This window comes from Anabrus simplex, chromosome 8 (genome assembly GCF_040414725.1).
Source record: "Anabrus simplex isolate iqAnaSimp1 chromosome 8, ASM4041472v1, whole genome shotgun sequence".
Classification (NCBI taxonomy): Eukaryota; Metazoa; Arthropoda; class Insecta; order Orthoptera; family Tettigoniidae; genus Anabrus; species Anabrus simplex.
The window spans coordinates 48615001-48629078 of record NC_090272.1 but is presented as its reverse complement, the minus strand read 5'-3'; the positions used below and the strand labels follow the sequence as shown (position 1 = coordinate 48629078).

The window sequence follows — 14078 nt, the reverse complement described above, 5'->3', positions numbered from 1 at the left end:
TCGTGTTAGCAGTTTGTGTATGCTTCCTGTAGATTTTGCAAGACAGACCCGAGATATTTCTGATAATGTCTCTATCTAGAAAATTGATTGTTTCATTGATTTCTGACTAGTGTGAATTTAATGTATGGGTCAATACTATTCAAGTCTTGAAGAGTGGAGTCAATGTTCTTGATTAATTCATCCATAATGATAAATGTGTCGTCTAGTCCATATGAGAATATTTGAAAAGTTGTTATTGTTGATTTTCGTGTGTTCTAAGTTATCTAAATAGATATTTGCCAAAATTCCTGAAGAAGGTGATCTCATCGCCAGTCCATTCACTTGATAGATAATTCTGTCGAAAACAAAGAAGTTATTGTTGATGACCAGTTTTAGAAATTGAATGAAATCTTGTATTTCTAGTTTACTGAGAGAACTGTATTTACTTAAATTATTTTCAATGATTTTTGGAAGTTTAGAAATTGGTATGCTCAGATACATATTTTCTATGTCAAAGGAGTGGAGGGAGTGGTTAGGTTGTAGGTTAAATGCCTTTAATTTCTCAATCAGTTCGGTAGTGTTTTTAATGGATTTATTGGAGAGAAAGAGATAATTCTTGGTTAGGAAACTTTGAATGAATTGGGATGCTTTGTAGAGTGGACTGGATCTATAGTTGATAATGGGTTGGATAGGAATATTAGGTTTGTGAATTTTTGGAAGGGCTTTAACTGTAGGAAGGCCTGGATTCATGGTTACTAGTTTAGATTTTTCATGGTCTGTAAAAAGAAATGATAAGTTCTTTAAAGTTTGTTTTAGTTGTTTCTGGATATTTTGGGTAGGGTCTTTCTTGATTATTTTAAATGTGTTGTTATTGAAAAATTCTTTAGTTTCGGATACATAATCAGTTTTATTCATTAAGACAGTAGCTTTATCTTTATCTGCCTTTGTGATTATTAAGTCATTATGTTTTCTTTTCTTTTTAAGTTCTATGATTTCTTTGTGTTCAGAGATAAAATTGTTGTCAACTGAGTTAGTGGAAATGGTTTTTCTGCTAATGTTTTTAGCTGTGCCCATCTTATCTAGTTTTCTTTTTATTTCAAAGCTAATCGTGTCTTGTTTCTCTAAAGGCATTTTATTTATTGTGGCTTCTGATTCTATAATCATGTTAGTCATTATATTTATTTTATTCATGTTAGGCCAGTTTTGGTTCGGGACTTTTGATAGGATGGCGATTTCTTCTTTATTAAGGTTTACATTGGAAAGGTTAACCACAGGGGGATGAAATTTCTTGATTATGTTTTTGGTCAAATTGGTTTCTTTGGGTTGATTTTCAAGTGAAAACTTGCTTATTCTTTTTCACAGTGTTTAATTTTCTATCTAAAGTAAGCTGTTTTTGGGAAAGAATATCAAACAATTTGTTATCAATTTGATTTTGAAATATGTTCCATTGTGCTCTAGAAAGCAGCTGAGCTGCTTCAAGGTGAGTTTCATACAATTTGTTATTTAAGAAGAATTTTTTCTTATGTAAAAAACAAATTTTGTTTCTCAGCCAAATTTTGTTTGTTTCTTGCTGAGTTTTTATCAAATGTGGTGCATAACGATGTTTTTTAATAGTTCCTTTCAAAAAATTAGGTGTTAAATCACGTGTAATACATTGCTTCAGGAAATTGATATCTTTGCCTAATTTGGCAACTTTAATTTTTAAGCCCATATACTGACAGGCCTTTCTCTTTGCCTGGTAGGCCGTTTCACTAATAGTTATGAATTTCATTGGGTTCCGTATTGAAGTGGGATTACAGTAACTTAAATTTTTTTTTTTGGTTGCTATTGGCTTTACGTCGCACCGACACAGATAGGTCTTATGGAGACAATGGGGTAGGAAAGGCCTAGGAATGGAAAATTCTAAATTCCCATGGAGGGAATTAGATATTTTTCACCAATAGAGCATGTCAAAAACATATCAGATGTAAGGCTTTTCAGGCGTTTGCTCTATTAACCAGCGTTTCGTCTTAGGTCTGACACTAGACTAGGAGTCGGAAGGAAGCGGCCGTGGCCTTAATTAAGGTACAGCCCCAGCATTTGCCTAGTGTGAAAATGGAAAACCATGGAAAACCATGGAAAACCATCTTCAGTGCTGCCAACAGTGGGATTCGAACCCACTATCTCCCAGATGCAAGCTCACAGCCGCGTGCCTCTAACCGCACGGCCAACTCGCCCAGTAATTAAATTTCTCTCAAGGTCCACCTTTTCAATAAAATGACATTTTATTGTGATTGAATCACATGTCAAATGCTACTAGTTTTAGCATCTATGTGCCATCATCAGCCGTAAGTACAAATTAAACAATTATATACATATGCCTAAAACATCTATAACACATTTTAACACATTCTAAAATACATTTCTGTAATGATGCATGAGATAAGTTAAAATTATATTACAATTGATTGCTGTAATATAAAATTCTTAAAATTCCGGCATTTCGTTATATAGTCCAGTCTGTGTACATCCGGGATAAGTGAATTTGTGCTGTTTTTTGCTGTCTATATGGGTGACACTTGTTCACTTGATACTAGGTGGTTCCAGGGAAGTTTATAGAACAAATAATCAACAAATATAGACACCGGCCTAAAACCACACTTATAAAAGAAAAAGAAAAGGCTCCTATTTCAACCACCTTCACTTACAATAATGACATCCACAAAATCAACAACCTTTTTCTGGAAACACAATGTAAGAATTTTATTCAAAACTAACAATAGAACCTCCAAAATTTTACACAACTCTGCATCAATCAATACCCCCAATATTTACTCCACATCTGGAATATACAGACTAAAATGTAATGAATGCAACAGTTCTTACGTGGGTCAAACACGACGTAACTTTATGACTAGATATTCAGAACATGTCAACCCGATGAGGCACAATAAGTTTTCCGCCATGGGTCAACATATGCATGACACTAATCACAAATTTACTGACATCGAACAAGATATGGAAGTTCTTCAAACAGCAAATAAGGGACCCATCATGAATATTATTGAAAGTTGTTACATTAACTGTGATCAATACTTCAACCCCAATTATAATTTAAACGAAATTTATGAGAAACCCAATATCGTTTTTGATCTTTTAATCAATTGGCTTAAAAATACCAAATGATCGAAAAACAGTTCAATTTTCCAAATAATCCGTAACGTCAATTACCCCCACTACCCCATCCTCCCGCCACGCCTTAGTTCCATTCCCCCCCACAGGTGCCTGCCTCCTTCCTTCCCCTCACCTCCTTTACCGCTGCCTACTTTAGCTATTACACACACATCGTCCGGCTCCGTCTGTGTAACAAACACGTTCAACATGCTGTTCAAGGTGAGTCAATCATCATTTAATGATTCTAGTAACTTCCATACATTGCTTCCATTGTCTAACTTGGCTAATTTCTTCCTCAGGTTTAAATTGAAGTGGGAATTCATCTCTGTTTATATCACGATCTTACATGATCAAATTAAACTTCCCTGGAACCACCTAGTATCAAGTGAACAAGTGTCGCCCATATAGACAGCAAAAAACAGCACAAATTCACTTATCCCGGATGTACACAGACTTGACTATATAACAAATTGCCGAAATTTTAAGAATTTTATATTACAGCAATCAATTGTAATATAATTTTAACTTATCTCATGCATCATTACAGAAATGTATTTTAGAATGTGTTAAAATGTGTTTTAGATGTTTTAGGCATATGTATATAATTGTTTAATTTGTACTTACGGCTGATGATGGCACATAGATGCTGAAACTAATACCATTTGACACGTGATTCAATCACAATAAAATGTCATTTTATTGAATAGGTGGACCTTGAAAGAATTTTAGTTTACTGACAGCTCCCAGCCATGCGATTGTTCGGGGAACGTAACGTAGCTTGACGGCTCACAGTCATGGAGCCAAGCAAGAGTAGCTTAGCGCACATATTTCAGATGTTCACCGAGACATGGCACTGACACATTATATACTGTCGGAAAGTGGACGAGTTGCTCTTTCTTGCAATAGCAATTACGTTTGATTATCTCAAACAGTTTGCTTTACTATCGACCTTGAAAAGACATAGCATGGCGGCTTGCCACCGTGGAGCCGAGCATGAGTATATTTAAGCGCGTATTTCAGACATGTAAGAGAGTCATATATGAAACTTATTACGTACCAATCCTGACCTATGGTTGCGAAACATGGACCATGAGAAACAAAGATGTTAGTAAAATCCAGGCAGCAGAAATGAAATTTGTCCGTAGTATGATCAGCAAAATACAGAGGGACAGAGTCCGTAATGAGGAAATCCGCAAGCAGGCTCAAGTTGTAAGACAGCAGGACAAAATAACAGTGCAGCGACTAAGATGGTATGGACATATATGGTGATAACAGATTACCATAAAAAATGTACGATCTAAAACTTGAAGACAAAAGACCAAGAGGGCAACCAAGACTCAGGTACAAGGACATGGTGAAGATTAACATTCAACAGAGAGGACATACTTTGGAAAGCATTGAAGAAGGAGAGAAGCTCAGGGACCGCAACTGGTGGAGAAGCCTCGTTTGCCGACCCATCGCTTAAGATGGAACGATGTGGGATATGTATGTATGTATGTATGTATGTATGTATGTATGTATGTATGTATGTATGTATGTATGTATGTATGTATTTCAGACATTCATCAAGTGATGGAACTATCATGTTATATACTGTTAGAAAGAGGAGAGTCGCTCTTTCTCACAATGATAATTGCGTTTAATAACTCAGACAGTTCGCATTATAATTGATCTTGAAATATTACTCCCCGTGGTGTCTGTCCCTATCCAAGGTGAGTAGATGAGTAGCCTGACGCGTAGAAGGGAGTTGTAAGCTAGCAGTGATATATCGGATATTGACAGAAGTGATAACGAAAGGGAGTCAGAAACTTCAGATTTTGAAGAATTATTTAGTGCCAGTGGTGACAGTAACAGTGGCGGATCGGAGAAAAGTGAAAGCGAATCAGAAAATTCTGATGGTGGTAGTGATGTCTCTAATGTTAAAGTGTTGGGTGCTAGAAGCGCTAAATAGATGAAAAATGAAAACTACTGAAATGCCAAAATCCAAATACAGTAGAAGTCCGTTATAGCGAGAATTCATAACAGCGAGAAATTTACTCGCTATAGCGGATTGTCGTTATATCCGATTTTTGTATAAAAGTCGGAAAAAATCCATACACATTAAAATTTAGTATGTAATGGCAATCAGTTTGTTCAAAACTTGTGTTTACACAGATGATACACACTACGGCTTACTTGTTATTTTTCGAAATCCAATACTACATGAGTGTATGTTTAATTTCATTCTGAAAAAAAAATATAGTATCGTATTTCTACAAATCCAAGACGAACCCCACTTTTTCCTTCAAAAAATTAAAATCAGGCTCGAAAAGTATTTTGTAAAATCATATGAATGCCTTTGCTGTTCAGTAGGCCTACGCATTTCAGACTATTTTTAGACGCCGAACATTGGCTTTCGTCATGCCGCATTTTTTTGCGGCTGCACAAATTATTCTTTATTTCCGCGGGTTTAACGACCACTAACTTATAATTGGCATAATAATACCGAAGAGAACCCATTGAAAATTTGCCAGCAATACCTATTCCATGCGGCTCTACTATATGATGATCCATCAGGAAATTATTCTTGCTGTCTATAAAACTGTTACTTTTACTCAGCGTCAGATATAGCCGGCTACCGCTGCACGCACGTCTCGCTTGCCGCCTAGCGATGTATAGGCCTAATCGCGGACGTTGAAAGTCAACAAACGAGTTCATTGCACCACGGTATGGGCATTCCGCCCTTGCGATTTTCGTGCACATACCTCACAATTTCATCTTCGACTTCTTTAAAGAGTCCTTGTTGCGCACCACTGAATGCATTTTTTGTACAGTATGCATTTTTTTAGCTCTTTGTCTTCACGCTAACGCCAAATATTGGATTTAGTTAGGCCTATGCCGTATTTTCTTGCGGCTGCACAATTACTTTACATTTCCGAGTGTTTAATAACCATGAACTTAAAATTGGTATCATAACATCGACGAGAACCGTTTGAAAATTTGCCAGCAATACCTTTTGCACGTATCTTTACAATACGACTATCCATCACGAAAATATTCCTGCTGTCTATAAAACTTAATTTTACTAAGCGTCAGGTACAATAGATACGTTATAACTCTGCCACTGAGTAGCCGGCCTGTCTAAGAATTCGAAGGCTCCCATGTTTTGATGCCATTCTGCAGATTTGAGAAACGTTTTTGTAGAGGCCAATGGAACGTGATTCTCTCTTCACTATTTCCCGAGATCCAGTGACGTTACACACAGGCACTGTACAACTGGTTGTCGCGGCTAGCGATGTATAATAAAGAGGCGGTCGTTTATTGTCAACGAGTTTTTTGTGTGCGTGCGCGTGCAGTGGTGAAAAGAAGCAGCGTAGTTACCGCGGTAGTTGCCAGTGGTATCCATTAACTTACTGATTCTGAGAGAAAAAAAAAACGTTGTCTTGGATTCGAGAAATACGGTATCACTCCAGAGGTTTCTGTGGCAAACACTTCAGTTTTCTTCTTCAAATGGCGTCACCTAACCTAACCGTATATGTATCATGAAAACATATTTGAAACACATGTAGAAAAATGATAACCTCCTCGCTAAAAATTTACATGTAAATAGCCTTTCCGAAATTTAACTAGACGCGAGAAGATGTGAACTGTCCTTTGAAATCAGTGATGTACTCTGCCATTTCTTGAGGTGTATCACATTCTTACTTAATTTCCGTATGTAACATTAAAATTAAAAGATAGTTTACCACAGCCTTTATTTTTAACGAGTTAACAACTGATGAAAACACACTTCAAGCGCAATAGAGAAATGATAACCTTCTCGCTATAAATGTTCATAATAGCTTTTCCGTAATTTATCCAGACGCGAGAAAATAGAAACTAACCTCTGAAATCAATTATGCACTCTACCATATCTCGAGGTGTACCCCATTCTTACTAAATTGCAGTATTTAGCCTTAAAATTAAGCAGCCATTTAGTCATCCCTTACTTTTAACGAGTTAACAACCGTTATCGGACACGTTATTTACGCATTTATTGCGAAATTGTCCTCTTTCATTTTGAATTTTCTTTACGGAACAGCAGTCGACGGGTACTACTAATCGACTCCGACATCGCCTTCGAATGTCAACGAGAAAACTTGCTAGTGGACATAGGGAGGAAACGATCCCGAAGGTAATCGATCGTATGCAATATAATCGCTGGGGTGCATAAATATCGGGAATGGAAAAATTGCGCGCGCTTAATCGCTCGTAATAACGGATGCATCAGTGATAGGTCTCTCGCTGTAACCGAAGGACGACACATAGTTTAATATAGGAATTTTGAAGGGACAGAAATATATTGTCGCTATAGCGGAATTCTCGTTATATGCCGTACTCGCTATTGCGGACTTCTACTATATAAGATTTATGATTTTTTCATTTCATAAATTAAATTTTGCATGTCTCCATGGCTCAAGTGGCAGCCCACCGGCTTCGCACCGCTGGCTCTGTGGTTCAAATCCCGGTCATTCCATGTGAGATTTGTGCTGGACAAAGTGGAGGCAGGAGAGGTTTTCTTTTGGGTACTCCAATTTTCCCTGTCCTCTTTCATTGTAGCAACACTCTCCAGTATTATTTCATCTGTCAGTCATTAATCATCACCCCAGAGGAGTGCAACAGGCTTTGGCAGCCAGCACAATTCCTATCCTCATGGCTAGATGGGACTCCATTCATTCCATTCCTGACCCAATCAAATGACTGGAAACAGGGTGTGGATTTTCAATTTTTCCAAATTAAAGTTTGCATAAGAAAACTGTAATAGCTAGTAAATTAAAGTTCTCATAAACTGTGATTTACGTAAACTAATTACTAATAATGGGCATGCGAAGGGCTAGAAAATCAATACGCCAATGGGTTACAGACAGGAAGCCAGAGAGGAGGATACAAACATTCTGATAAACAAGGAATAAACCAAATGAAAGGTCAGGAAACATCAATGAAGCTCACATCTTTGAATAAGGTCAGGATTGGTTCGAGAAGCAACAGAGGAAGATGAATGAGAAGAAGTTCCTTCAAACACTGTAAAGACAGTGTGTATCTCACTAACCATTTAGGTCCAAGAAGAGAACTGGAACATGTGGCTCCATTCCAGGTGGAGGTTCCCAGTCAGCTGGAGCACCAGGAATCCCTGAGCCAGCTGCAGGAACTAGGACGGCATTCCTCTCCTCAGTCAAGCTTACCCACTGATCAACCAAACTCTGCTCACGCTCCAAGTCCTGTTCAGTTTTGTCTGCAACAGAAAGATAGAGGATATTTTTCTCCAAATGCAAAAAGAACATTTGTTAATCCTTAATATTTTGGTAGCAAATTTTGTTTCAAGAGCTGGTATAAAAACTTCCAACATCTGATACCGAAAGTGAGCAGGTGTACAGCAGAAATGTTCAAACGATACATTATAAAGACCATGACTTACAGAGTAATTTCACTGAAGTGCTACAACATGAATAGAAAGGTTCACAACAGTATCGCCTAGAATGCTTACTATCAATATCACGGTGTCCTTACTTCTCACATCAAATGCCGAACCATTACCATGATAATTGTGAAGTGTTTTGGCAAGGAACAGTCTCACACCAGAGCAATGTGAAGCGCTATATGTTGCTGAATGCCGACCATCCAGCAAAAACACTGAACACCAATTTCACACCATGGAGATGCGAAAGCTCCACTGGTCGATGGGCCGTATAGCAACTAGACGTACTATGGTTCGCTATATCTTCGACTTTAGGCGAAAAGACATTCTTTTGTCATAAAGTACGCCAGTGACATCCCTCCATTTATCGAAGCTTGCACTTCGTTGTTAATTCCACAGTCACTCTGCAGGTGGAAATCCAAGATATTTGAAGCTATCTGTTTTAGCTAAGCTCCCACCCCTAACTAGGACGGTGCCAACACTTCGATTCGTTTCCATGTATTCCATCTTCCTATGTTTAGACGGAGACCATACAGCGAGAGGCAGTTGTTCCATTCTTCAAATTATTACTGTTGTTGTTAATATTCATTCATATCATTTTTGGCCTCATGGACAGTGTTTGAACTCAAATATCTCATGATAACATAATTTTCACTTCTTTCCCTTCTTCCTCTTCTCTTCTCAAAATCTCTTCATCCTTTGGCTGTGCTCCTGTTTCCTTTGTTCTGTACACAATGTTCCTGTCTTCTTCTTCTCATTTACTATAAATTTTGTATTCCTAATTTTGTTTCTGAATTCTTTTCTGTCTCCTATCATTTGCTTGTTGATCCCCACCTGCCTTAAGTCTTCCTCTATTTCATGACACCAATTTGTTTTCTTGCTTGAACTGTTTACTACAACAAAGATTTTCTTTGTAAGTCTGTTGTTGTCCATTCTTTGTGTGTGCCCATATAAAGTTAGACTGTGTTTCCTAATCATGTCTGTGAGTCTGTCAGTGTGCTGGTACAGCTCTTTGGTAGGTCGTTTCATCCATATGCCATCTCTGTGTATTGATCCAAATATTTTTCTGAGAATTTTACATTCTATTTTTTCTGTCTCTATGATGTCTGATGCTCCAATTGTGGTCATTTCTGAAGCATACAATGCTTCTGGTAATACTGTACAACTTTTCTGTAGTGTCTAAGTTTGGCCTGTCTTGATATGCTTTTCTTATTATAATGTGACAATGTGACAGAAATATCCTATCAAAACCTAGTAAAACAGAGAAAAGAAACTACCCAAGTCTTAAGAAGAATAAAAAGACAACATCATAAGGACACCCTGCAGTTAATTGAAGAACAGTTCAGTAAAACTAAATCAAGGGACTACTACAAAACCTTCAGAAAGCAGCTCCAAAAATATGAACCCCCGACCCTACTGATGAAGGATGAAGATGGTAAGCTGGCCCATAACAATAAAGACAATGCAGAAATTCTGGCTAAACATTTCAACAAGCTTTTAAATTGTGAGGAACCTACAGAACTCCTTCATTTGGACACCAACACCCCGATAAAAACATCACCAGAAAACATCAATCCCCCCACAATAAAGGAAGTCTACCAGGCTCTGAATAAATTAAAAAACTACAAAGCGCCAGGAGAAGATCAGACCTTTGCGGAAATCTGGAAATATGCAGGAAACTCAGCAAAAGTTGCCCTCCATCAACAACTTGTCTCTATCTGGATTAAAGAAGAACTACCAGAACACTGGACAACAGCCCTCATTCATCCTCTGCACAAAAAAGGGGACAAAACCGACCCTAATAACTACAGGGGAATCTCTCTCCTAGATATAACATACAAAATATTTTCAATAATCATCCTTAATAGGATAAGTTTACAACTTGAGAAAGAACTAGGAGAATATCAAGGAGGTTTCAGACCCTGGAGGAGCTGTCCTGATCAGATCATGAGTCTTAAGTTGATAATGGACTATAACAGGAGAAGAAACAGAGATATGGTGATAACATTTGTAGATTTCAAGAAAGCTTATGATTGCATCCATAGAGAATCTCTGTTTAAAATTTTAAGACACCTTGGACTACACCCCAAATTAATAAACATGATAAAATTGACTCTCACCAATACCAAGTCAAAAGTGAAGTTTAGGGGGGAAACATCAGAGACATTTGAAATTAAAACTGGACTACGGCAGGGAGATGGGCTCTCACCACTATTATTTAACTGTGCTCTAGAAATGGTAATGAGGGAATGGTTTAGAAAATGTCCCCCCAAAATAAAGATTGGCCGAAAAATCAAAACAAATTGCCTGGGTTTTGCTGACGATTTGGCATTACTAGCAGTGGACATAAAAGAAGCAAAAACCCAGATATCAGAACTTCAAAACATTGCAAATAAAATTGGCCTCAAAATATCATTTGAAAAAACAGAAATTATGCCCCAAAAACCAACACAGCTAAAAGAAGTCACCATAAATGGTAATAAAATCAAAATAGTAACTCTGTTTAAATATCTTGGAGAAGTAATAACACATAACTTAAATGAAAAAATCTCAATCCAAGTAAGAACAAATAGATTAGCTAAAGCACAAAAATTAACATGGGATATCTACAAAAAGAAATGTCTATCAATAAATACAAAAATAAAACACTACAACACAGTTATAAAACCGGAAGCTACATATGCAGCAGAAACACTCTTTTACCTGAATAAACAATCAAAGACTGACAGACTTCAGAAAATTGAAAGGAGGATTGGAAGAACCTGTATCAACAAAAAATATCAGAAAGATGGACAGTGGCGGTTAATACCTAACAAAGTCGTGTACAAAGAGCTAGAACCCATTACAGATACTATGCGTAAGAGGAGACTGGGATTCTTTGGACATATCATGAGGATGCAGGACTCGAGACTTCTGAAACAACTAGTACAACACAATCTCGTCTCAAAAAATACCACAACAGGATGTAAATGGATCAGAGAAGTAAGAGAGGATCTGAAGGAAATAGGCCTTACAACAGAAGACACCAAAAATAAGATAAAATTGAATACAAAACTCAAGAATACAAACCTCCGCTTTACCCTTACACAAAACAAACCAACAACACGCACATTTTCAACTGAGGAAAGGGCACGAAGATCGGAGCGTCTGAAGAAGTACTGGGAGGACCGCAAAGCCCGAACAATCCCTTCAAAGAGACCTGAACGACGGACTGACTAAAGTGATCCTATGTGGTCATAAAAGAAGAAGAAGAAGAAGAAGAATGTGACAATGTGAGTTTGTATGCTTTCTAGAGTTTTTCCGTTCATTCTTTCGTTCTATTGTTACAGGCGCCTTGTTTGATCCTCCTATTTGTATGTATTCCCCTAAATATTTAAATATTTTAAACTCTTTTTACGGATCCGTATAAAGTATGCATGGTACGCACATTGTTGTTCTGTCATTCCATGTATTGGGTCTTCTCGTAAGATATCTGTAGACCTGTTTTGGCAGCTATTTCATGCAAGCATTCCAGTGCTCCCTTTGCCTGCTGTGTATTATTGCTGATTTATGGCTATGTCATCTGCAAATGCCAGACATTTTATGATGGTTTTTGTTTCAAGTGTTCTTCCCGCCTGTATTCCTTTAATTTGTTCCTCCCACTGCTTGATAATTTTGTCTAACGCCACGTTGAACAAGACTGCTGAGAGCCCGTCTCCTTGTCGGACACCTGTGTGTATCTGGAAGGGTACCGAAATTTCTCCCATGAACTTGATCTTGGAGGTGGTGTCTGTAACCATCTGTTGTATAAGTGCTCTGCTTTTTCTGTCAATGTCATATTCTTCCAGTACATCAAAGAGCATCTGTCTGTCTATGGAGTCGTATGCTTTTTTAACGTCCACAAAGATAACCACAGTGTTTCTTGTTTGTCTGACTTTCAAAAGTGTTCTCAATTTCCAGATCTGTTCAATGCATGATCTCCCTTTTCTGAAGCCTGCCTGGTATTCACCTATTTGTGGATCTGCTTGTGGTTCTAGCCTGTTTAATAGCACCTTAGAGAAAATTTTGTACACAACTGGTACTAGTGAAATACCTCTGAAATTATTTGGATCCGACTTATCACCCTTTTTATGTAATGGATGGATTAATGCACATTTCCATTCCTCTGGCACTTTCTCTGTGACCCAAATTTCTGTGATAATCTTATGGATTTTTTGGTGATTTTTTCATCTTGGAGCTTCCAGATCTCAGCGATAATACCATCCTCTCCCGCTGCTCTGTTATTTTTCATTTGTTTTATGATTTCCTTTATCTCTTCTATTGTGGATGGATTAGAATTGGGGTTGGATGTAGTTTTTGGAATGTTAGTTTTTCTGTGCGTTTCTTGCAGTTAAGAAGTTTATCAAAGTGATGTTTGAGAATTTTACAGTTTTCTTTCGTGTTTGTTTCCAGGGATCCATCTGTTCTTCGGAAGCAGAGGCTAGTAGGTCGATAACCCTTAATATTTTCTTTGAAAGTTCTGTAAAAATTTATTGTGTTATTTCTCTTGAAATCTTCCTCAATTTCTTTCAGTCTGTTATTGACGTATGCTCATTTTTCCCTTCTGATTTCCTTCGATGATTGTTTCTGAACTAAGTGAAATTCCTTCCATGTTTCTGATGTTCTGTTACTGCGGAACTTCTCTCATGCTTGTTTCCTTCTCTCAATGGCTTAACCACAAATTACATTCCACCATCTATGTTTCCGTTTTCTAGGAGGTTGTCCCCAGCGCATTGCCTTCTGAACCGTCTTCACAAGATCTGTCCAAGTGTCTGCTGAGTGCCTATGAATTTCTTCAACGATTTTATCCCTGTTTATCTTCCAGTATTCCGGACCAGGTTTGACTATTTTGTTCTGCGCTGTCTTTTTCTGTCTTGGGAATGCTCTAATCTTAACTTGTAGTAAATAATGATCAGACTTGAAGAATCCTTTACGCGTTCTGACATTTAAAATTGCCCGCGTATTTTTCTTGGAAATGGCTACAAGAACAATCTGGAATGGTGTCCCTCTTCTGACAGCAGATTTACCTTGTAAATCCTGTAATTTTCTGTGTCGAAATTGTTTTCATCTATGAAGCGCATCTCTTGAATGGCAAGAATTTTGATGTGAAATTTTTCTAGCGTGTCTGTGAGTTGTTTTAGTTTTCCAAGTTTGAAGAGAGTGTTTGCATTGAGAGTGCCAATATAGTGTTTGTAAGAGATTTTGAGAAGCTCCGACTCTTCTCCTCGTGATGTTCCTGGTCCCACAGAATCCGATGACCAGGAAAGTCCAGTACGTTGACTGGGGCCTGGGGTAGCGGATTTCTTTACTTTTGTTCCACCATGATTACTTCAAGTTGAAGTTGGTTATGGTGATTATTAATAAAGATCATGGTAATAACAGACTTGATTGTTGAGATCAAGCCATATTTCACTGCCGCACCAACTAGGTGAACAGATGCAGACCACTAGTCGCTGGATACCAGAACAGACACTAGTGGATTTCTTGATGTTGT

At 37.7% G+C, this 14078-nt stretch overlaps 1 protein-coding gene across 1 annotated transcript in view; it reads right to left on the bottom strand.

The window, feature by feature from the left end:
* Khc-73 (Kinesin heavy chain 73) overlaps positions 1-14078 on the bottom strand; it is a 471364-nt gene that overhangs the window by 107524 nt on the left and 349762 nt on the right. The window contains exon 22 of the mRNA XM_067153111.2: positions 8201-8383. Within this exon, the coding sequence (XP_067009212.2) occupies positions 8201-8383 (183 nt within the window). The remainder of the gene's footprint in view (positions 1-8200; positions 8384-14078) is intronic.